At 40.1% G+C, this 26,397-nt stretch overlaps 1 protein-coding gene across 1 annotated transcript in view; it reads left to right on the top strand.

Annotated features, from left to right (window-relative positions):
• Positions 1-26,397, top strand: part of LOC109917899 (collagen alpha-1(XXV) chain) — a 620,002-nt gene that overhangs the window by 443,512 nt on the left and 150,093 nt on the right. The window contains exons 5-8 of the mRNA XM_048603420.1: positions 5,178-5,204; positions 5,351-5,377; positions 25,375-25,452; positions 25,734-25,850. Coding sequence (XP_048459377.1) covers positions 5,178-5,204; positions 5,351-5,377; positions 25,375-25,452; positions 25,734-25,850 — 249 coding nt within the window. The remainder of the gene's footprint in view (positions 1-5,177; positions 5,205-5,350; positions 5,378-25,374; positions 25,453-25,733; positions 25,851-26,397) is intronic.

A 26,397-nucleotide genomic window follows, 5' to 3' on the forward strand; every position in this document is an offset into this window, starting at 1 on the left:
GTGAGAGCTGTGAGAGCTGAGCAAAGGGCTGGATGGACCAGACACATGTCTCCTCAAGCAACCCTTTGCTGGAAACAAACCAGACATGTAATTTCTGCAAGATGAGATGAAAAGTCAGTGACCTAATGGTGCCTGAGCTGCTGTGTATTGTAGCTTGTTTCATTTTTTAACTGTGAATGCTGGCAGATTTGTACGATCCAGTACCAGTATGGTGCAAGCCATGCAGCATTGGTAACTCTGGTTAACTGAGTCTGATTCTGTGCACATGAAGCATGTGATGGAGATGCCTGGAACCCAGTCTCGTGTGTGACAGTCCTCTGCTGTGAAAAACTTGCAATTCAGAATGCCCCTATGGCTATGTGTTAGCACTGAGTTGGCAGTGCCACTCACCCTGGAGGAGCACAGCAAATTAGTGATCATCTTACTGCAATGGAGCAAGGTTTTCTTGAGGTTCCAGTGGGCAGCTGATCCTTGGAACAACCACAGTCCAGAATACCTTTGTCAGTCAAGGTGAACCTGATGTTGCCATCCCACAGAAAGAGTACTTACCTTCTCTCCCTCGCAGCCTGCAGTCTTGGAGGCATCTCCAAGGATATGTTGGGGCAAACAATGGAGGTTTCCGGCTTGTAGAAAGTAAAATGCTGTCCCAGCGCCTTTTAAATATGGCGACTGGAAGTTGAAGACCAGGAAATTGTGGTAGAATTTGGAAACTCACGCCTATGAGAATTGATGTTCTGTTCATAAATACCATGAACTGAGGAGAATGACATTGCACAGAAGAACTTGAGATGGCCCTGAGCAGAATTACCTTCTCCTTTCAGGCCTAACACCACACGGGGTCTCAGAAAAACAAGGTTCCATCCAAAGAGAGGAAGAGGACTGAGTTAGTAGAGGGTGAGAAAAGAAAAGCTAGAAAGATAATTAAGACTTTTTTTGTAAAGGTTAATATACTAGCTCTTGTAAATCTCCAAAGACAATTTCCTACAAGCTGGAATGAACTTAGATTGTTCAGTTTCTGTGCCCAAGTGGTTGATTTGTATTAGAGTAGCAATTATCATGTTTTAAAAAATGCAATTTTCTGTGGAGAGTTTAATGGGCAATTGACATGCAAATCCAGCACAAACTCAACAAAAACAGAGAGGATAAAGTTGAGACACTGTGAGCTGAATCTTGCTTTGTTTGGCCTGTGTCAGTGTCATGGAGGGTTTCTCCCTTTGAGGCATAGCTATTTTTCTCGTGATTCTCCCAAGTTTCTTGCCATCATCCACATTGTTCAGGCCCCTTTAAGATTCAGCCCCATCAGTACAAAGTAAATGACAGAGCAACATGAACTAATGTGCAAGTTCTGAAGATTTGTAACGTGTTTGTCACTCACCTGAACCTGCTACCCACTTTTGCACATTAATAACAGTGTTGGTAACAGATCATAATTTTTATACCAACCTCTGGCCTAACTTTTTGTAACATTTTAAGGACAGAATCTACATTTTAAACTGAAATAATGCAGACTATATATACTCAACAGTATGCAATTACTCAACAAATTATGCAAAACAAAATTGGTTTCTACTTACAAGAACCTCGTAATTTCTGTCAGCCATTCATAAGAAATTAGTTAAACCTTTTTGGAAAAGTTATTGGCTAATGGATTATCTCCGACTGTCAATGTTTTCTGTGTCAGTGGAACATTTTGGGACTTTAACTGATCAGTGATGACAAATGCCCAGAGATGAAAAATTATGCCATGACTGGAGACATTCAAGAAACACAGGGAAGATGATACCTACTATTAGATGAAGATTTACTGAATACTAATCCTGAGAACCACATAAGTATCTTCAACTGTAGAGGAATCTATCTGCTCCAGAAACCTCCTGTGTTGGCTCAGCACATGTTCACCTCCTGCTTAGTTATAGTTTGTCAAGTGGGTGGTCATTGTCATATAGAAGTAAAAACAGAAAAATAGCAAATGTGTAGCAGGCCAGTTAGCATTTCAAAGAGAAAAGATTGGTTAACATTTCTGCTCCAAATTTTCACTAGACAGCTCATGTTTGCACTAGTTAAGGATCTGAATGTGTGGATTATATACATACGCTGCCCTATGAGAAAAAAGTGCTTATAATTGTTCTGCCCTGGATCAGTGCCATAGCCTGGTCATACTCACTCTTGGGATCTGCTGTGAGATAGAGAAGGTCACAAACTAGGAAGACAAAGAAACAGAGCATTTCTGCACATTTTTTGGGCTCCAACCTGAAGGATCTGAGGCCCAAAGTCTTGAAGAAGTGGTGGCAAGGAGAAAGTAGACAGTGCAATTATTAAAATGCACTTATGAAGTTTTCTTTGGGTTGCCAAAAGGACACTCACTTATTGGCTTGCAGCCCAGCCTGCTGATCAGAGTGTCTAGCCCAACTCAAACTTCAGAGTAGACAGGATGAGAATTTTCACACTTTGACCTTCTTTCTCTAGGCCCCAGTGTACATACAATGTACAGACTGTTTAATGATGGATGGGCTGGTGCATTCGGTGTACAAGCCTGGGCACCCAATCAGAAATTGCAGCGACTACTCCACAAATTGTTTTTGTGGGTGCAAGCTGAATCACCTAGCTCCCATAAACTGTAGGTATCCCCACACCCCAGCCCCAACCACCATCTAAGTGTGAACTGCTTCCACAAAATTCTCAGTTACCTCAATGCAGGATCTGCGCAATCGCCCTTAATGACAAGGCAACCCATTATTCCTATTTGTGCATTAAGTTCACTATGAACAAACTCAAAGCTAATATATTCATACAATACATCAATCCATACTTGCAGTGTAAAAGTAACAACGATTGTGAGAGATTCCCACTGCTCATTGTTGCATGTAGAATGATGGATCATGTGCAAAGAACATTCTTTACAGTTTTGCAAACAATTCTTCTCCTATCTTATAAAATGAATACATACCCTTAGCATAGGAACTTAGTCACCATGCTTTCTCTTTGCAAATCACTAATTTATGACATTGTAACCTTATTGTTGTAACATTGGGCTGGAGATCCTCATGACTTCAAATCTCATCATGGGAAACTGTGATGTTCCATTCAATTAATACAACTGGATTCATTGTGAAAATTCAAATTTTTTTGTTGATGTGCTTCAGAGAAAGCACCTGCTAACTGTGATCTTCATGCATCTTTAGGCCAACAATATGTGACCAACTCCTAAGGCAGAATTTAATGCCAAGGTGGGTTTGAAGACAGGAGGGAATTTACATGAATGAAAATGTGCACGGTAAATTGAGATGGGGTGGGAAGGCTTGTGAACAGCTTTCCTGCCCTGTCGCAAGTTGAAGCCATTAAACGGACAATTAAGGTCCTCGCCCTGAACCTTAGGTATTCAGCCAGTGGCAGGCAGGGGACCTGCCAGGCACGAGCTATTGCCATGCACAAAGCCAAAAAAGCAACATCCTGCCTAGTGTCAATGTGCAGTCTCCCAGTGTTAGAGATCCTTCCTTATTAGGCACTTAATGCCTAATCGAGGGTCTCTGCATTGGGAAGGGAAGGAGGGCATCACTGAATGCCAGCCCCTGCCTCTGATTGGCTGGCAACTACATCTAGGGCCCTGAATCCCAGGAAAGCCTACCATTTCCTAGGTAAGTGCCTATTTGGGACTTTATATGGGGAGTTTTCCCCAATTAGGGGAAAGCTTTCTGGCTGGCTCTGCAGCTAGCAGGCAAGAGTCCTATTGCCTGGATTAAATTCTGCTGCCAATGTCCAGGATGCAGCATGTCGATGTTTAAGGATACCACAGAATATGAGATGTCGGTTGGTGCTCGCTATTGTTAGAAAGCAGAGGTTGATTCCCCTCTGAGAATCAAAACCGAAACACCCGAAGTGGAGTGCCTCGTCCTATAATCTGTTAAAAAGAAGTGTGAGAAGTGGTGTAACCTGCCTTTCAGCAATTTCTAGTGGTTAAATAAAATAAATCCCTGACACTCACTTTACAATCAACAAGTAAAAATTTACTTATCTAACTCTAACAGTGAACAAATTAACTAAAATATTAACAAACCAAATAAACCCCTTCTAACTACCAACTATTCCCGAATAAAGCAAGATTCTAATGGTATGCTGTTCCAATAAATACAAGTCCCACTTATATGAAATAAAATAAAAATAATAGAATTTATTCTCTCAAAATTATAGCCATGTTATGTGCCTTCCAAAATGTTCCATGACTTTTTCCGTCGAACGTTCTGTCAGGAACGCCTCTCCATTGATTTTTCTCTCAGGAATATTAACATGTTATGACGTTAGTACCTTTGATTTAGATGGTGCTTTCTCTAAGATTTAGAGGATTCTGTAAGAGCCAACAGTTCTCTCTTGAGAACTGAGAGCTCTTAATTCTGGCAGATGGCAGCTAGTTCTCCTGTCTTTGCCCAACCAGCCCTTCTTTTATACCCTTGATGACATATCAATTTCTTATAATAGAATTGGTCCTATATTGTGAAAAGCATCAGATTTAGATTTAATTGGTTTTTGGTATCGAAGTGCCTGGTTCAAATTGATTGGCAAAGTTCAAAACTTATTGTCTTGGTAACAAAACAAAACTGCTGCTTGGCCTACTAACTGTACAGCCTTTTGTTACAAATGTTTCAATTTGAGTGCTGTCTGTGCACCTGTAAACCCACATATTGCTGCCCACAGACATCCTTTTTGAATCTCTAAGCGTAGAAAAAGCACATAATTTTTAAAGGGACCACACACTGCTTTCCCCCTTAACATTATACAAACACCAAATTCTAACTCCCTGCTTCCCAATCCACAAGCACTCTACTCAACTTCACAACACTATTGTACATCCAGTTAATTCTCAGTTTCAGCCAGATCAACAAGGTGAAGCTGGCTGCTTCACTGCAGAAAGGAGACACATTATCTGGCAAGATAAGATGATTCATACCCAACTTTCTTGCAAAGTGTTGTTAGTGGATTACTTTTCAGCTCTGTCTTGATTGAGAAATGGAGCCTGGCATGAGAGCGCTGCGAAGAAATGGGTATAACTCGTTTTAATTCAATTCAATGAGATTGCAGTATTCTTTTCTTCAAAGGTAAACAACGGAATGAACTGGGTTTGAATTTCAGAGGTGCAATTCGAGGAAAAAACAATTAATAACTTTTAAATTGTTTCATTGCAGGGTCCACCTGGTCCAAAAGGTGAAAAGGTTTGTGAAAACAATTATTTTTACAAACAAGACTAAATGTGTTTTTCTTTATATGTAAAAGCAAATGCACCTACCTGTATAAAATAAATATTTAATTTCTCATTGTTTCTATGCTGAAATCAATAAACCGTATTTGTCTCCTTCAGGGTGATCAGGGAGACCAGGGGCCACGGGTAAGTTTCCAACAGAAGCATGATGTTATTTGTAGCTATATTGCATGAAGGTTTGAGTATTGTTACAAACAGGACAATGATCTTCTTTTGTTAATACATTTCTCAACTCTAAGTGATTTTCATCTACCAAAGAATATTGTTGGTGTACTGGAGCAGCTTTCAGAGTAGTTAATGTCAGTGTATCAGAATAAGGATAAAGGTCCCATTTTGCTCCTAGCATCACATGAGTTAGTTCTTTCTGGGTGATGGACTGTGCAACCACAACACAAGCTCATTTCTCCCTCTCAATCAGTGACGTGTACTAATAATTAAAAACAAATGTTTCTGTTTATTATATTCCGTGTTCTTCAGCAGCCTGTGATGTATTGCTGTCTGTACCAGTTCTGCTGGCCACAGAATAAAAACAAAATAGAATGCAGTAGAGGTGATAATATCTTGGTGAGCACAGTACTCCTAAAATGTCAATGTTCAAATTGAGTTTAACCTCTTCCCCACACAGTTTGAAGTAGATGTGCTTACACTTTTGAATTCCTGGTATTTGAGCTCCCAGCATTAGTTGCCTGTAGTGTGTCAGATACTGTGTAGCTAATGGGCGGAAATCAGCAGCTCGCTGATTGCTACATCTATCCTCACTAAAGGGAAGATTTCCAGGTGTCTTAGGGAATCTCCTTACATTCTCGACAACTGCTGGCAAGAGAGCCCACACTGTTTGAGGTAAGTTTATTCAGGACCCCAGTGGCATACTGCAACCCCATACTGCAAGTTCAGAGACTCTGCTGCCATTAAAATGACAACTGGTGAGAATGGGGCAGTAAAGCTGAATACCCCCAGCCCATTGCCACCAGGGGCATTAAAATTCTCCCTCTTCATTCTTTGGAAAAGCTGGAAAAACAGTTTCTGTGGATGACTGCACACAGATATACAGAGCGTGCAAGCAAGTTAGACAAATGATGTCTATTAATTTCCACATGTGTCCGATTATACAAGTGTTAGAAGAAGGTTTTCTGTTCTTTTGAGATGTCAGCTCATTTAAATTAAGAACTTCTGTGTGTTATTAGATCTGTTAACCGCCATAGCCAAATGTTCAGCTTTTATGTGTCCTCCAGCACTTTGTAGTATTATTTTAAAAAAAGATAATTGATCTTTGGCCTTTTACAGTCATACCATGCGGATTGTAACAGCATGTTTTTGATTCATGTCCTCTTGTAGCTTACCAGGGCTCATGAGTTCCTCCAAAAGCTGTTTCTAATTAAAACAAACATTACCATGGTTTATTCCAATAATAGATGTCATATTGCCCCATCTCCATGTCTTCCCCTCCCCGAAATTAGCACTTGAAGCAATACTACATGTCCAAAAACATAAAATTAAACAAATATATTACTGCATCTCAATCTGTCAAAATGTCAAGAACTAAGAATATCATTAGTCCATCCATGTACAGAAGTCAAAATCACTACATATTAAGTTCACTCAATAAGCACTGATCAATTACCAACTGGCTATAGTTTAAACAATGCTAATCAAATTCAAATTGAGAAAATATGCCAGTAAAGGGAGTGTACAAATGAAGACCCCCAACTTCAGACTGACAGATTTTCAGTCTATCGAGCTGACAATTGTCAACTTGCTGCCATTGAAGAATTAAATTTGTGGTCACAGTACTGGATCGACAATATTCATCATCCCATGTTATCTACAGTACCTTATCCAGGAATACTTGAACCGTGATTTCAATTTTCAGTCTACAGACATAGATCCACATTATATTATGAACATTATTAAAAAGGAAATGTGAGGAATGCATTGAGTATCTAGAATTACCACTTTTTACAAATAGGTTTCCAATTTTTAAAATCGGATGGACCATGGTAAAATCCACGAAGTATTTTGTGATAAAGTCACTGTTCTAATACAGGCAGATTTACAAACAACAATGAAAAATCATGTAAAGGATAAATTGAAGTAATTTGGAACTTTGACAACTTATCTGGGGCAGAGTTAACTTTTCTGTTTTTCAGATAGTCTATGAGTTTTTTTTATATTCACCTGGGCAGGCAAATGGGACTTTAGTTTAAAATCTCATCCAAATGACAGCACAATTCCCTTGGTGTTGTGCTGAAACAACAGCTGAGATTATACATTCAAATCTTTGAACAGGGGGGCTTGACTCCAAGCTGAGATTACTACTTCTGAGCCCTTCCCTGATCAACGCACCTGGAAATGTGGGAGAAATTTCTTTTAGCTGCTGGCAAGAGAACCCTCACTGTTTGAAGTGAAGTTTATTTAGGACCCCATTGGCATAGTGCAACCCCAATTTTCATCAAGTTCAGAGATTTTGCTGCATTAAAATGATAACTGATGAAAATGGGGTAGTAAAGCTGAACACTCTACTCTAAGGACACCCCCAGCCCATTGCCAGCAGGTGGATTAAAATTCTCCCTCTACACTCTACACAAATGCTGGAAAAATAGTTTCAGTGGGTGACTGCACACAGACTCATAGAGCATGCAATGGAGTTCTGGGAAGCTTCCAGCCCCTTAATTCCTCCGCCCTACATGAACAAACAGCAGTTCAATGCCATATTTCCCATCCTGTCCTTCCCCAAATAGGTTTCCAGGATGCACCCATACAAGCACAAGTGCCTATTGAAAAGACACATATGAGTTGAACCACTGAAGGCCTAGAAAGACTGGCAGAGACATTAGCAGAATCCAGCAGCATTCACTTCACCATACTCAAACAAGCGGGTAGTACTAATGATTTTTGAGCCACAGAGTTTTGTAGTGGCAGAAAGTTATACAATGGTTTGAATAATGTACAACCTAATAACAAGGGGACTACTTTCCTCTTCATAAGCTAATTGCAGTCAAGGTATTTCCTTGAGGAAAGCTGCCTGCTGCTCAGGTACAAATCTCTGGAAAGTACAAAGCCGTCAACAGCTTCCAGTTCCTCAGGCAGCTGAGTGATAAAGTGATCAATTTTCCAGTGCAATACATCCTGTCTGTGCCTATTTCAGTGATACAAAACAGAGAGAAAAAGCACAGTGGCCCTTTGAACAGGGTTTTACACCCTATTTGTGCTTCATGCAACTTTTGGTTGCAGATTGGTTGAGGACCGGTCATGGCATTGTGCCTGAAATAGGAATTCCTCCTGCAAATCATGTTAATGCTCCAAGCTGATGTAATTGAGCCTGATGTCAGTTTCCTTCACTTCTGTTGGCTGTAGATCGTCTGCAAGCTGACCCCCTCCAAACTAGCATTTTAAATCTCCTTACACTGCACTTCAAAAACTGAGTAATTTAAAATGTTGTGTAACATTTGGCACAGAGAGTAAAGATTTAATTTTTGTCCTCTCCTCATAAAGTTTGCTGCTGTTTGGCTGCATGACAGGTCTCACCATGACTATCATTTCCTTGGAAATTAAGATCCTATTGTTATGTCTTGTGGTTCCCAGAAGTTTGAAAGAACTACGCATTTAAACTCAAACGCTGGACCTTATTCAAAGATATTTCTCAGATCACACTATATGCTGTGGTCTAATCATTCCATACACAGACTATGGCTCAGTAATGCATGTTGGGGATATTTACGTATGCACGCAACTGAACATAAAGTTCCAAAGTTATATTGGAATAGTGTTGTTGTAAAAAGGAGTGCGTAGAACAGAAACTGCAAGCTGTACACAGTTAGCAGAGGAAGCAATGAAAAATGTGATTGTGAACCTCGGGCCATATTTCAAAAGCAGTCATCAGAAATGATAGAAGAAATTTAAAGAAGAGTGACAATAAGCCAGTGAACTGTGTTTGCAGCTAAAGAGAAACAATGGCTGAACTTTTCCATTTTCAGTTCAGCGCGGGGAAGAAACCCCAGAGCAGCACGCCGGCAGAGAGTCCTGGACGGAGACCAGTTTGAGGGCACAATCCTTACCTTAGAACTCACCTTAGAACACCGTAATGTTAACCCCTTAATATTTTCCTATGTTTAACTTATTTTCAACTCTGTAATTAAGCAACTACTTCCATTCTTCTGCTGTGTCCAAGAATTGTACCTAGGTACTTGTACCTAAGATTTCGCCATTAGAAGGCAGACATTGTAAAAGTTTTTCACTGTACTCCTACAATGGAGTACACTTGACAATAAAAGGATACTGTACATTGTATATTTTAAGAACAGCAGAGAGGTTTGTCAGAAGCAGTTGGTCAGCTGGATCAAAGGATGGAGGAATTCACCAATGTTATCAGTGTCCTGCTAGCTCTGGTATGCGTCAGTGATTGGTGACCCCCACGGACAATCAGGTCCAGCATACTCAGTGTCTGCCAGGCAGGTGCACTCACTTGAACTCCACCACTGTAGCTCAGCATTAATGGCAAGGCAAGAGGAGGATAAGGGACGTCAAATTCACTGCAGGCACCATTCCTCAGACACCCATAGGGAGGAGGTACCACACAATGGGAGCACCCCCTGCTTTTCCCCACTGGAAGCTTCCTCTCAGTTCAGTCCAGAGGTACTCAGTCCTTGTTCTTTTCCCCTGCCTGTGATGCTGAAGCCTGTAGAAGATGAGGAGGGTGAGGCTGCATTGGGGCAGGAAGCTCTCAGTAGACCCAGGCCCTCTCAGCCTAAACAATCAATGGCACAACTGCCCAAGTTCTCCATGACAACAGGATGAACTGCAGAGCAGACTTCCTCCCCCTGCCAGCGTCAGCTTACAGTTAGACACAGTGGAAGAAAGCAAAAGATAAAGCCAAACTAAAAAACTTAGGTACATATATCTTCATTTGTACTCTTAAAATGTCTGCTCTGGTGTAATTTTCACGACCAGACCTTAAGTAGCACTTATGAGAGAGAATTCATCTCAAGGATGTAATGACCAAGCATTGCTTATCTCTCACCGACAACTGACTCCTTGACTACAGATAGCCTCAGACACCATGGATTCCTGAACTGTGACGTTGATGGTTTGCAGCCAAGGTGTTGCAGTTTGATGTGGAAAACAGTGAGGTTAAACACAACGTGCAGGAGTTGTGTTAATGGCTGGCCCACATGCATCATTTGACTCTTATAACCACCTTGGAGTGAGGTACCGAAACAGTGCTGGCTTCACACATCTCTGCAAGGAGAGGTTCATTCTGTGTATGAGCTTTTCGAGGTAGTACATTGCCATTTAAGGCTAGGAGATATACAAGGGACATTTCACATACCCATGCTCCCTCATTGCATATTAGTCTGAAAGGCAAGCTGCACAAAGAGCTGCCTCTTGCAGGCTTCACACTGTCCTACAGGATGTTGAAGCACTTCAGGACAACTAAGTTTCCTGAAGTTTCAAACTGAGTGCACTCTGAACAATCAAAGCAATGATAGATGGGCCATAAAGAGATCTTTCAGGATTCCCCTCAATCTGCTGGCTGTCGTCAGAGAATTCATTGCACAATGTTCAGATACAATAACCTGATGGCAACCTCAAAAACTACTTAACCTTAGAACATATGATTTTACTGCACTGTCTCACTGACTGCTTCTTTTTCCCTAATGCTCAGTAGAACATGTAATGCATAGACTCTTGAAAGTGGAATCACCTGAAGGTATCAAATGTACAATCAGATGGATAACAAAATGTTATTCAGCAACAGAAGAGCTGAAGGACTGCAAAAAGAACAAGGTCTATATGTCCTTTGCACAAAGGTTGCTAACAGGATGCTGTCAAAGCAATGTGAACGCAGTCAATAGTGCCCCGATTCCCACTGCCCGCGCTGCTTGATCTTCCTCCTCACAGGGGAAGGATACGAACATCTGGAGAAAATGGTATCAGTGACAGCCCGGATGCATTTGTGAGATGTCACACAGGTCCTCAGTTGATCCTTGAGTCAAGCCCCTGCACAAAAGCCCAAGACAGCTGTCACCTTGGCAGCCACCAAATTATGATGGCCACCCAGTTCTTTTGAGTGCAAGAACCCACTCCAGCTGGTGGAAAATTTCAGTGATGATGGCCCAGGAAATCCTTACTCTGCACCTGCATTTGTCTTTCTGAGAGCTATTGAAAGTAACAGTGAAGCTGAAAATTCAGGCTCTCATCATTCTCCTCCTTAGTGGATCCTCACCTGCTGCTTCTCCCTCAGGAAGCTGAGTGGCAGCCATTGGAAGTCGTGTTCTTGCTCATGATGTTTAATCACTCTCGCCTTTAAGCTGCATTCGGACTTACATAGAAACAGAAAAATTAGGAGTGGGAATAGGCCGTTTGGACCTCTTCAGCCTGGTCTCCCATTCATTATGATCATGGCTGGCTATCTAACTCAATAGCTTGTTCCCACTTTTCCTCCATCTCCTTTGAACCATTTAGCCCCAAATACTATATTCAACTCTTCTTGAAATCATACAATTTCACTGTTCTCTGTGGTTGCGAATTCCCTAGGCTCTGGATGAAGACATTTCTCCTCATCTCAGTCCTGAGTGGCCTACCCTGATTCCTTAGACTGTAGTCCTGCGTTCTGAACTCACTCACCATGTGAATACCCATCCTTCATATAACCTGTCCGGTCCTGTTAGAATTTTATACTTGCGTTTATTTGAACCAAGGCCACACAGACTATAGCCACAGAGATGTCCGATACATGAGCTGATAGTCTGCAGGGAACATCAAAAAGATAACACAATTTTAGTGAAGGCATTCCTGAGTTCTGACATCCATTCATAATGAAACCTCATGTGGTGTCCTCACACAGTGCCACATGAAGGCTTCGCTAGGACATCAATCTCAGGTCTCTGTAAGGAGCTTTGGGGGATGTCATCTTGTCCAAATATACATTGCTCAATAAAAGTTGGTTGGGTGTGGGCATTGCTGGGAAGGCCCTCCTTTGTTACCCATCTTAGGCCATTTCAGAGGGTAGTTAAGAATCACCCACACTACTGTGGGTCTGGAGTCATATGCAGGTAAGCATCAGAGATAGCAAGAATTGCAGATGTTGGAGAATGATAGATGCCGCTAGACCTTCCTGATGAAGGGTTTAGGCCCAAAACATCAACTTTCCTGCTCCTCTGATGCTGCCTGACCTGCTGTGTTCCTCCAGTTCCACACTGTATCAACCGCAGGTAAGCATGGCACATTTTCCTTTCTAAAGGACATTAGTGAACAGAGGTTTTTACAACAATCAACAGTAATCATTATGATCATCGTTATTGAGACTACCTTTCAATTCCAGATTTAGTAATGGAATTAAAATTCCACCAACTATTATGTCCCAACACATTTGCATGTGCTTCAGGATTACAAGGCCAGTGACTTTATCAGAATGATACCATCTCACCCCAGTACACTGACCTTTGGGAAAAAAAACTGTCCCAAATGGTGTGATTTCCACTCCAGAATAGGTGCGGTCATGAGCGTTTAATGAAGTCAACCTCCTCCTTTGGCAGCTCAGAGGAGGCAATAGGGGCTGCCAATTTCTGAGGGCCACTGATGTAAACATATGCCTCAATTCTCTGAGACTTGATCCCAGTGGTATGTTAAATATTAGGCCCTCTAGCACTCATCCACCCCAAACTGTCTCCAAGCCCCATCGATGCCAACTTGTGCCAACCAAGGCCCACCAACACCCCAGAGGCACCCCACGCCAGTCCATGTTACCACCCATCAGTATGACCCTTCATAGCCCTTTTACCCACTTAATGCCATCTCATGTCAACCTATGCCCTCACCAATCTCCATAGCCCTTTGCAATCCTATGCCGACTGTGCCAATGCATGAGCCCCCTTCCCCATTATCTCTATATAGTCCCCTTTCCAACCAAGTTCCACCTCATACAAACTTACACTACCTATTCACCATCCTGTTCCCTTTCAACCTCCATGCCAACCTAACCTATATCTACCATAGACAGACCTAAGGAGCCCTCTTCCAAGTATCTGTTACAGACAGGACAGCATGACAATGCTGCCGTTCATGAAAGCTCAATAAGTATATTTAAATGTCCTCAAGCACATGATCCCTTAAAGAAATAAACATTTGTTTTCATAACCACACACCAAAAATGCCTTTCCCATCAGCAAAAATGGGATCTACTAGAAATGAGGCTGGGACTTCCATTATCTCGTGTTTTACACTGTTACCTGGTCCAAGATTCCATTTGAATGGAAGTGCTTATATGCAGTAAAGCATTCTGACAGCAGGCAGATCAGTGTCCTGGAAGATAAATTACAATAGCTATTTTTACAAGTGAAGGTGTAGCAAAGGGTCCCTCACTTACATTCTTCGTACGAAACTGCCTGAAAATGGTTAGGTTTCCCACGTGAAATTTCAGACCAGAATGTTCAGCCAAAGTGAAAAATATCAACATAGCTGAGGTATTGGAGGCTGATAGCACCTGTGGAAGTAAATCTGAGCAGACAGGAGAGTGGGAAGAAAGAAACTGGGGGAGAGGGGAAATTTCAATTGATAATGTCTATTGAATCTTCTGCTGAGTCATGATGGTAGATTCAAGAATTTAGTCTACATTAATGATCCTGCATGCGTGTTTTTGTAGCTATTATCAGATGAGTAAAGAGAAATAAACATTTGCTTTATTAGTGCTGATTGGAAAATATTATGAACAAGGAGACCTAAACTGGCCAGCAATTTGCATCTAATGAACCCAGTGAAAAAGTGTTTAATGCTTTCACATATTTATGTTTAATTTTCAAATGTACGAAAATTGATCCTCGTGCTACTTCATCCACCAAGATTTCCTAATTATAACAATATCCAGATATTCTCTGGAAAGAGTCAGTGGGCTACAAACATTGAATAATTTTAACTTGTCTCTTTTATAATCTTATTTTTATTTAAACCAAATACACATTACTCGTCATTAAATTGCAGACAACTTCATTCGTTGCAAGTTTGAATTGGACCCTATCTTCTCAACTTGTTTGAATGTGAAGTATAGAAATCAACTAAAGCACACATTCCAGACCAAAATATTTTAAAGAAATGCACAATTAAAATACCAGAGGTGTTAAACTTCTGTCTAAGTGTAGAAGAAAAAAATTCTAGATAGCTGTCAAATATTGGATGTTTCTTGGTAAGTGCAAAATAGTAGAACTGTCCAATACTATGATAGACTCTAAATTATTATGTTCCCTTGGGAATACCCATATAGAAAGCATATGTAAAACAATCACAAATTTTAGCACATGTCAGGAAAGTGCCAATGGACTCTAGAAGTTTTCAATGTTTACAACTAAATCCAGAGGGGTGAATAAATTCCTCACTTTTCACTTCTGAGTTTGGTTTAATATAGTTTTTTTAAAAAAAATTTTGTTTCTCAATTTAATACATACTTGTGCATATGTAATACCACAAGGAAACAGGACAGTCAGATTTCCCGAGTTAGCAAGCAGAGAGTTCTTTTACAGAATCACAGAACTGTTACATCACAGGAGGAGGCATTTCACGCCATTATGTCTGCACTAGCTGTCCATAAGAGCAGGTCATTCAGTGTCATTCTCCTGCCTTCTTCCCATAGCTCTGTACAATGTTCTTTCAAATGACTGTCAAGTTTCCTCAACTGATCCTGTCTCCACTATATGCTGAGGCAGGGCATTCCAGAACCTGTCCACTGGTTGTGTGAAAATGGTTTCCTCAAATCACTTTGCTTTGTTTCTTAATTACTTTAAACCTGTGCCCTCTGCTTCTCAATCCTTTCATAAAAACATTTTACCCCAATTTACCCTGTTGAAGGCTCTCATGGTTTTGTAAACTTCAACAGGTCTCCTCTTAGCTTTCTTTTCTCCAAAGAAGACAGTCCAAACTTCTCCAATCTATCTTCATAAATGAAATTCCTTGTCCCTGAATCCCCATTCTCATAACCTTCTTCTGCGTCCTGCCTTTGCATTCTTCCTAAATCTAGTGTCCAGAACTAGATGGAATACTCCAATTGAAACCAAACTCATGTCAACATAGCCTCCTTGTTCATAAAGTGTATGTTTTTATTAATGAACATAGAATGCTGTCTGATTTATTAACCACTTTCTCCACTCATCCCACCTTTAATGACTTATGCACACGCACATGCAGGTCCCTTTGCTCTTGCATCCTCTCCAAAGTTGTACTTTTTTTTATATTGTCTCTCCATGTTCTTCCAACCAAGGTATATTGTCTCACTGTTTTCCATATTGAACTTTGTCTATTCTTTTATTCCACCCATTTATATCTTTCTGACTACGCACCTCACAGTTTAACATACTTCCAAGCTTCAAATTATCCGCAAAAGATTGAAGTTTTGAATTTCATGTACACCACATCATAGCACTTCCTTGATCAATCCTCCTGAACCATCTCTTCAAAAAAAAAGACCAAGCATATTAGTTGAACATGATGTCCTTGTGACTGTTAACATATTGAGCATTGTTGTTTCTAGAAGTTTCCTAACAACAGAAGCTGAACTGATGTGTAGTTGTTTGGTTTATCTGTAGCCTTACATGCTTTTTTGGATATGGGCGCAATGTTTGCAATTCTCCAGTCCTTGGGCACCACACCTGAGTCTAAGAAAGATTGAAAAATTATTACCAGTGCCACTCCAATTTCCATTATCATATTGCTCAATGTCGTTGGGTGTACCTCATACAGTCCCAGTGCTGTGTCAAGCTTAAATACAGTTTGTCCAGCTGCTCTTCTTTATAAATTTTGAAACCCTATTGTAACTGAATTTCCTCCCCATTCACTTTGGTGTATGGAGAATCCTCCTCCTTGGTAAAGATAGATGCAAAGTATTCATTTAACAGTTCAGCCATCCCCTTTGCTTCCATGTATAAATACTATCGTGATCCTTAACCAGCCCAACTTCTTTTTCCAGGCTGAATAGTGGAGGTTCAGAGGTAAGTGAAAAAACAAATCAGAGAAACAAAGAGGGACTGTGAAAGATATTGACCTATATGCTTGTAGAAGATTTTGGGATTCCCTTTTATGCCAGCTGCCAATATCTTTCACTATTCAGCCTGGTTCTCAATTGTACTTTCTACCTAACATCCGCCATTAGCACACCTTTTGCTTTTTTTTTCATAATTTCTATCTCTTTTGTAATCCAGCAAGTTCTGGATTTGTTTGCCCTATTTTCTCCTGCTAAGGGAATACACATTGACTGTGCTGAACCAACGCCTCTTCGATAATCCACTGTTCTGTGAGTGTTGTTCCTGCTAATCTTTGACTCCAATTTATTGGACACACATCCATTTTTAGCTTATGGATGGTGGATTTTTCCCCAAATAATTATCCTTAATTTGAATTGTTCATTATAATTTTCCACAGTCACCCTGAGCCTTCTGATAAAGTGATCACCATCCCTTAACAGTTCTCCCGCTGACACTTGATCCAGTTTGAAGAGGAGTCACACTGGACCTGAAACATTAACTCTGTTTCTCTCTCCACAGATCCTGCCAGAACTGTTAAGTTTCACTAGTGTTCTGTATGTCTGTTTTAGATTTCCAGTATCCACAGTATTTTGTTTTTATTAGACACTTGATCTCATTGGCCCACCTTATAGCCACAAATCAGGTCAAGTAGTGCTTCCTTTCTCTTTAGACTTGAAACACACTGCTGCAAGAAAATCTCCTGAACATACTGAGTATTCTTTCCCTACTCTGGCCTTTGTATTATGTTACCCCACTTTATATTTGGATAATTAAAGTCCTCCATTATAACAACTCCAGCAGTTTTGAACTTCTCTGCAATTTCCTTGCAAATTTGTTAATTTACATCCATCTCACTAGCTGATGCCCTATAGGCTATGTTTAGCAAGGCAGTTACTTTCTTATTCCTTAGCTACAGCCAAATTAATTTAGTCCTTGACCACTTTAGGGCATCTTCTTTCTCTAGTGCTCCCAATCAGTATCAGCACTCCTCCCCTTTTTCTTAATTTCCTAACCTTTCTGAACATCTTATGTCTAGGAGTATTTAACCTCTAGTCATGCCTTTTCTTAAGCCAGGTCTCTGCTATAGTTGCAATGTCATATTTCTGCATGATCGGTAACTCACCAGTCTTATTTAGTACGCTGTGTGCATTCGCATACTTGGTTAAAAGTATAAACATTATTATAAGATATAAACCAATCCTGAATCTCATGACATACATGGAAGCACGCAAACAGAATGAGTTACAGGATAGAAGGAAGTGGAATTTCCATAACAGCAGAGGAAAAATATGTTCCTGCGGTGGTCAGAAATTCCAGTGAATTTGTGGCTGGTTCCAAATGTTTTTGGAAATTGTAAGAATTGTGGATGCTGTAAATCAGAAACAAAAACAGAAATTGCTGGAGAAGCTCAGCCAGTCTGGCAGCATCAGCTCAGAGGTCTGAGGAAGGGTCACTCAACCTGAAACGTTAACTCTGAATTCTCTCCACAGGTGCTGCCAGATCTGTTGAGATTTTCCAGCAATTTCTGCTTTTGTTTCCAACATTTTTTTTTGGGACACGGTCTCTTTTAAGCTGTAATTCTTCCTTGCCAGAGTGAGTGCAATGGGATTGAAGTTCCTCTTATTTTATTTTTAAATCCTCCATCTCTGTGATGTATCACAACCCGTAACATGAAAAATGTGTTGAGAGAGAGCTGTTTCTATTCATTCCTACAGGCCAACTTGCCATTATTGCCTTCAGTAGCAAATAGACAAGCTTATGTTGTTAGTTCTTCATAGTTGAGGTTTTGATCATGTGACAGCTGGCTATTGGAATAAAATCAAAACAATCTATGTTCACAAAGGAATTTAATCTCCCATTATCAAAGCTATCAAGATCCCATTGAACCATATTAGGGGGATAGAGTAAACCTCAGCAGCATTTTCACATAATAGGTTCAACAGATGTGAAGATGGAAAAGCACAGCAGGTCAGGCAGCATCTGAGGAGCAGGAAAGTCAACATTTTTGTCTGAACCCCTTCATCAGGACCTGTCAAAGTCAGTCCCGATGAAGGATTTCAGCCCGAAACATTGACTTTTCTGCTCCTTGGATGCTGTCTGACCTGCTGTGCTTTTCCAGCTTCACATCTAATGACTCTGGCTTCCAGCATCTGCAGTTCCTTACCATCTCCTTTTCACATGAAAGGTTTTGATGGGTTTTGTTTTGTTTCTGGCTGTAAATGACTGTGGCTTATGCTCAGTTTCATCTAAGTGAATGTAAATCAGTTCCCTAACAATGTTATTTCGGCATTTGTTTTGTAATTCCCAATGCAGTTTTGCAATTCTCTATGCTTGCAGGTCAGCCAGCTTCTGCAGCCATTCTGCCTGGCTCATTCAAGGTGTTCTCTTCCAAAAGATAGCTCCAGCTGTTAAATCATTCAAATAAATTAAAGATTAAGAGCCGATATATTACAAATGCATGAAAAATGTAAGTGGAGAGTAAGAAAGTCACAAAATATTGTGCAAATTTGTGGTTTTAAAGCCAGGTAGATGGACCAAATAGAGCACTTTGAATATGTCAGATGCACTTGCACAAATGGCATTTAAATGTAGAAAAGTAAGGCTTTGTTCTCGGCAAGTAAATAAATGCACGGAGATCTGGTCACCAGACCTTATCATGTCTGATCATTTGAAGGTGTGGACAGGATAGTGTGCTTTCTTCAGGTCGTGAAAATGGAAAGGTATTACCTGGAGCACCTGAAGTTTTAAAATTTACAATTGAAAGTTTTAAAATTTGGCTGCACTCCTATTACAACTGGCTTGCACCTCTGGCAGCATGGGACTACCTTTCACAAGCATTTTGAAGCATTGGGAATCAAGGGTTATAGGGAAGGTAGAAATGAGGAATGTCGGATCAGCTACGGTCTTATTGAATGGAGGAGCAAGTTCAAGGGGCCAAATAGCCTACTCCTGTTCCGATTTCTTATGGTCTACCATGGATATATCACTGAATTAGATGTGAATTTGGATCAATGATGACTCAGTGAGTGACGAGTTGGCCATTTCAGATGTCATTTCCAAAAGAAGACATCCCCAAACAGCAACAGTGAAAATCAGAAAGATCCAAACCACTCTACATCCATTCTTCAATTAAATGCAGGAATTTTAGCGGAGGCATTTCAAAGGTTTGGACAGAAGTAACCTGGCTCCCTCAATCAAGATTAAACCCGGTGCAGGAGACAGGGGCAAAAAAAAAAGCAAAATGAGGAGAAATTGTTCTAAAAACTCCTTTCATTCATTCCTTCACTTTGAAGGGTCAACAATTTGATACTTTTGATTTGTCTTGAAATAAGTTATTTTGGAAAGGAAAATCATCGCAGGACTTATGCACTTAATAGTAAGGTCCTGGGAAGTGTTGCTGAACAAAGAGACCTTGGAGTGCAGGTTTATAGTTCCTTGAAAGTGGAGTCACAGTTAGGTAGGATAGTGAAGATGGTGTTTGGTATGCTTGCCTTTATTGGTCAGTGCACTGATTATAGAAGTTGGGAGGTCATATTGTAGCTGGAGAGGACATTGGTTTGGCCACTTTTGGAGTATTGCATGCAAATCTGGTCTCAAGGATGTTGTGAAACTAGAAAGGATTCAGAAAAGATTTACAAGATGTTGCCAGGATTGGAAGGTTTGAGCTAAAGGAAGAGGCTGAATAGGCTGGGGGTATCTTCCCTGGAGCGTCGGAGGTGATGGGTGACCTTATAGAGGTTTATAAAATCATGAGGGGCATGGATACGGTAAATAGGCAAGGTCTTTTCACCCGGGGTGGGGAAGTCCAAACCTAGAGGACGTAGGTTAAGGTGAGAGATATAAAAGAGACCTGAGGGGCAACTTCTCACACAGAGGGTGGTGCGTATATGGAATGAACTGCCAGAGAAAGCGGTGGAGGCTGGTACAATTACAACATTTAAAAGGCACCTGGAAAGGTATATGAATAGGAAGGATATAGAGGAATATGGGCCAAATGCTGGCCAATGGAGCTAGATTTATACAGGATATCTGGTCAGCATGGACGAGTTGGACCGAAGGATCTGTTTCTGTGCTGTACATCTCGATGACTTCATGACTAAGTATAGATAATCGCAGTAGGACTAAGCTGTTAATGAGTGCAAACAACAAGTCAGAATCCAATTTTTAGTTGGACAGGGCTAATCTACAACAAAGGTTCACTTTTCACAATGAAACTTTCAGTGGTTACAAATGTTTAAAGCAGATTAGAATGTATTAATTGTCAGTAGAAGAATCCATGATTATTGTTGTATTGGACACACATTGCGTTCCTCACTTTTCAAAATTAGTCCTTTGTTTTTCAAGAGTCACTTTTTTCACATATTCCACAGTCATAATCTATTCCAATTTCAGCAATCCAGATAATAGATGACCATCACTTGAAAAAAGAGAACAGAAAATGCTGTTGTTCATATTTGCACCATGTTGTAAATAATTAATGTTAAATTAAAGCATATTATTCACCATGGCATTTTCTAACAACAAATCAGCCAAACTGATCCATTTTGTAGGGTTTTTTTCACAGCTGAAGAACAATTTTGTCTCCAAAAGAAAACGATTGACATGAATAAAAAGAAAATATCGGCTTTTAACTGACTACTGCTTCATCTCAGGAATGCAGGTCCCAAATCAGTGACTTCAAACAATGTTGAGATGAAACTGGGTTGAATACGACTTACATTAAGTTTGATCTATTTATGTGATATTCATCAGAAATGCTGTTTTACATTGTAACTTTTACAGGTTTTACTGGAAATTTGTTTGTAAAAGGATTTGAGAAGAAACTTTAGACAGAGATTTGGCTGAGATTTTGAAATGAACCCCCGACCTCAATGATTTCTAATATTAATGTTAATCTTGTTATGACTTTTATTTGGAAAGTTGTTCTCTAATGTTGCCTTCGTGAAGAACAAGGTTCTGAAATCTCATCTCTGAAAAGCTGCATATTACTTGAGAAATGATTGTAATACAGTAAATGTTACACTCGCAGTAATGCAGGTTATTTTCAAGTTTATTGGGTTTTTGTGTTTTTTGACTTTTCTTTGGAAAGTACCATTGATGAATCCACTAATCAAGCTGCTTTGTCCTCCGTTATTAGTTCTAATATAATTTTTATCACCCCTTATTTGAAAGCATTGACTCAAACAAGATGCAATTCATGACTCTCACTGTGGCCATTCTATACGTATAAACATAGGCTAAAAGAGAAATCCTGGATCTGCCTAGCAGGATCATATCAGCTGTCCCTTCTGTACCCCATTGGATTTCACTCTCCAAGTCAAGCAAAGTAGATTCAAATCACCCATTGAATATGGTGGCCCACAATTGTGGAGAGTACCACCATTCATTCTAATTCTGGCTTCACCTGATATGCACTCACTCTTTTCTAGTGTTGGGCTGTGGATAGAAATCAGGATTGGGATCCAAATTAATTTATTTCTCCTGCCAGTTCAGGATTGTTAATACCATGCTGCACAATTTCAATCCATTAAAGCTGTAGAGTCATTGAGACGTACAGCATGGAAGTAGACCCCTTAGTCCAACTGGACCGTACCGACCAGATATCCTAAATTAATCTAGTCCCATTTGCCAACATTTGGCGCATATCTCTCTACACCCTTCCTATTCATGTACCCATCCAGGATGCCTTTTAAACTTTGTAATTGTACCAGCGCCCCCCACCACTTCCTCTGGCAGCTCATTCCATATACGGGCCACCCTCTGCATGAAAAATTTCCCCTCTCACCTCAAACCTATGCCCTCTAGTCTTGGACTCCCCTACCCTGGGGAAAAGATCTTGACTATTCACCTTATCCATGCCCCTCATGATTTTATAAATCTCCATAAGGTTACCCCTCAGCCAAGGAAAATAGCCCCAGCTTATTCGGCCTCTCCCTATAGCTCAAATGCTCCAATCCCAGCAATATCTTTGTAGAGAACTATGAAGAAAATGGCATGTGTAAATTAAATCTGTGGAAAAATTACCACAAGATAACTTCAACAAAATACTCTTGGCCATTTTTGGGGAAGTTATTTCAGAATCTTGGCTCATGTCCAGTCAGTGGTGTAGCTGGTGTTGTTGTATTCAGATTGTAACAGAGAGAAAGTAGTAAGTTGGCATGCTCTATTATATGTTGCAATGTGGAAACCTTGTGCTGTGCTGTTTTGTTTTGTTTTGTTTTGTTTTCTTGTTTGTTCCTACACTGTGTTGTGTTCCCAGGGTTTGCCGGGGTCCCCCACAGTGGCGGCTCTGCACAGTAATCAGATCCTCACTGTCAAGGTTTGTGGATAATGTGTACGTGCTCAGTCAGACATCAACCAGCATACTGCTGTAATTGCTTAAATTGGATAAGACTTATTGTCCTATGAAGTCAGCTATTAAAAATGAGGCTTTTTTTTCCCCAGTCATTCAAACCAAAGGGCAGCTATCCCTGTCTTATACTGATCTTTTGTTTTCTTTATTCATTCACTGGATGAGGGTGTCGCTGCTAGGCAACATTTATTGCCCATCCCTAAGGACAGTTAAGAGTCAACCACATTGCTGTGGGTCTGGAGTCACATGTAGGCCAGACCAGATAAGGATGGCAGATTTCTTTCCCTAAAGGACATTGGTGAACCAGGTGGGTTTTTCTGACAATCGACAATGGATTCATGGTCATCATTAGATTCTTAATTCCAGATATTTTATTGAATTCAAATTTCACCATCTGCCATGGTGGGATTTGAACCTGGGTCCCCAGAACATTATCTGGGTCACTGGATTAACAGTCCAGTGATAATACCATGAGGCCACTAGGCCATCACTTCCCTGATATATTGAGATGATGTTGAAGTCTAAAGAAATAAACATTCCCAGCATGGTGAATTTGTTCAGGAAGTTTAAGATACTGCTTTAACTCACCCAATGTCTAAAAGCAGCAGAAAGAAGGGTGAAAGAGGAGAAGTCACCTCCATCAAACACCTTTATTACTTTGAGAAACCAAGTTAACATCGTCAGTCGAACGTGACTCTTCTTAAAGAAGCATCATATTCAGCTCAAAACATTAACTGTATTTCTCGCTATTTCCAGCACTTTCTGTTTTATATTTCCACAATATGTTGCCTTTTTTATAACTCTAAGTGCTGTGGCTAATTTCTTTCCCAAAGATGGCTGACAGCCTCCATAGGTCAACTAGAAGCGAAACCATCTCGTTCTGCAGGTTAAGAGCAGCATGGATGCTCTAAAGAGAGAGGAATACATGATATTATTGGGAGGTGAAAGGATGAAGAGGGAACACAGATAAAGGGCTGGATCTGAGTGACATGGGCTATGGTGTGATGTGTGGAAGAATCAGGCAATAAGTGACGAGTGCAGCCCCTGACGTTGAGATGAGCTCACACCATCTTTTACATGAAATCCTCTCTAGGCAGTGGTGAGAAGCCAGCTGACAATCATTAATATTCATGTTGAGAAAAATCTTAGTGCAACTCTGTCTTCCAAAAACATGTAAGATTCAGCTCAAAGAGAAACAAAGTCTTGAACACTGACTGATTTCAGATTAATCCTAATTCAGTCAGGTAAACAAACAGGGACATCTCATCACATAAATTGGTTTGAATGTATTTAATGGATCAAGAGTGAAAGTATTCAAATTCAATGATTTTAGTTTAGGGGGTTTAATAAGAAATTATTAATTCAAATAAGATTTAATTGATGCAGATTAAGCAAGAATATCTAACTATTCTGTTTCCAATTCTTGAAGCATTTATGGTCTTGTTAAGATGACTCTTGATCTGGTTCTGAACAAAGCTTTCTGTCAAGATGAAACTAAAACAAATGTTATCATCCAATTGGCTGGCTGTTTGAGGCCAATACATGTTTGATAGTAGGATCAATTCAAATGCTGTAAGATGTGTATTTGTCTTTTTGTTTGATCAAGTACAGAATTAGTATGCTGGACTAATGTCTGACCGAATGCATCACTGTAAATCCTAATAGTTTGCTTGTGGAATCCATGCTGATCAGCCAGTTAATAGACACAGTGAACTGTGCAATTTTGCATTGAGACCTCAAAGATGATACTCCAGCAGCAAAATGAACCATGTACAAGAGAGATTAGATTGGAACTTCCTTACAATGTGAGCTAACATGATAAGGAGATAAACAGTCACTATTTTTGACATCATTGCACTTAAGAACCACAATTTTTTTTGGTGATCAATATTTTCTTTCACTTTCTGCCTTATTGATTAATTTACTGAATGGGTCTATAGATTAGGTTTTCTGACTGATATTAAATGTAATAAATTGATGCCAACATTGTCGCAGAAATCTGCCTAAGGGCAAGTTCTCTGCCTATTCCATCATACCTCATAGTCCTGTGCTTTCCTCTTCCATAGCTTATAAGAGCCCCAATTTTAAGTTTTCCTGATCAATATGACAAGTTAAAGAATACAATAAGTACTTGCCTCATATTGGAATGAGACATAAATCCTCTTCTAAAAGGACTCACCACCTCTAATCAGCCATTGTCCCTCGAGGCTCCAGTTCTTCTGACATTATCACCAAAAACCCATTGGTTGTGGCTTGTAACCATGAGCATGGAAACATTAACTCATGCTGGAGTTACTCACTAAAGGGTAGGTATGGCAAAGGTCTCAAATGACCCTGCTGCACTGTTATTAAAGCCTAAGGGAAAATTTAGCTAATCATATATTGCCATTAATTCCCAAATTTCCAGTGTTAATACTTGGAAACAATTGCACTGGATTAACAGATAGCTAGATCTGGAGAATAACAGTTGATTGAATTCATAACTAACAAATGAACATTTAGACAGTTTGATGACAGGCAGATGGATTGAGCTCTACATTATTCATACCACCAGTTTCTGTTTCCCTTGATTCATATTGTGTCCATATATTGGTATTGATTTGGCATGGACTTCATAGGCAAAAGCCTGAACTGTATGTAGTAGACAGAAATGTTTACTTGCTGCTCTTAACTGTTTCTCCTCCTTCTTTTGAAACCTTCCCTTGCCACTCCTTCACCTTTCTGACCTCTGACCTCCAAAACTTTGACTTTCCCTGCCTGATCAGATGGCGTTTCCTTACCCAAGAGTCAATCATGGGTTCCTGTCGGCTGATCAGCAGTTTATTAAGCGACGTCTCATGAAGGTAGTGCTAGTACTTGTAGAATTCTTCTTTGCATTCTTTACTGTAAATATTATTCTTACTTCTCCTTGGTTTTCTTTACTTGCATTATAATTCGAAGTAATTGCCTATTTGCTGCTGTCTTCATTTTCTCAGCATCATCTCTCAGTGGAATTTTAATTAATTGTAATTATTTATCATTGATCATCAAATTTTAAAAGATCCTCCTGAGAGACTTTATCATTGCAAATAACAGTAACCAACACTGCATATCATTTTTATTCAAACTTTTTCACAATTTGCAGGGTGATCAAGGTCAAGCTGGGCCACCTGGCCCACCGGGACCTCCTGGTCCTCCAGGCCCACGTGGTCCTCCAGGTGACACAGGAAAGGATGGTCCTCGGGGAATGCCAGGAGCACCTGTAAGAATTCATCAGATTAGTTTCTATTCCTTTCTTTATATTATGGCTTTCTCTTAATGCTTTAAAGGCAACACACCATGGAGCATCATGACATGTGTCAGTGCAGCTAATGGGAGGTAACGATTAGATATTTATCAAATGAAGATAGGGAGATTCAGACAGTTTCTATGAAGAAACCTAGGAACAGCAAACATATAAACATTGAAAATAGGAGTAGGCCATTCAGCCTATCGAGCATCCTCCACCATTCAATATGATCGTGGCTGATCATTTAACTCTGTCCCCTGTTCCCACTTTCTCCTGTAACCTTTGATCCCTTTAACCATAAGAACTATATCTAACACCTTCCAGAAAATTGTGTTCTGTGGCAAAGAATTCCACCAACTCATCAATCTCTGGGTGAATTTTTTTTTTCTCACCTCAGTCCCAAATGGCCTAACTCATATCTTTAGACTGTCACCCTTGGTTCTGGACTCTCTGTTCAACAGGAACATCCTTCCTGCATTTACCTTGTTTAGTCCTGTTGTAGGCATTTTATAGGTTTCTA

Source organism: Rhincodon typus, chromosome 1, assembly GCF_021869965.1.
Source record: "Rhincodon typus isolate 14 chromosome 1, sRhiTyp1.1, whole genome shotgun sequence".
NCBI lineage: Eukaryota > Metazoa > Chordata > Chondrichthyes > Orectolobiformes > Rhincodontidae > Rhincodon > Rhincodon typus.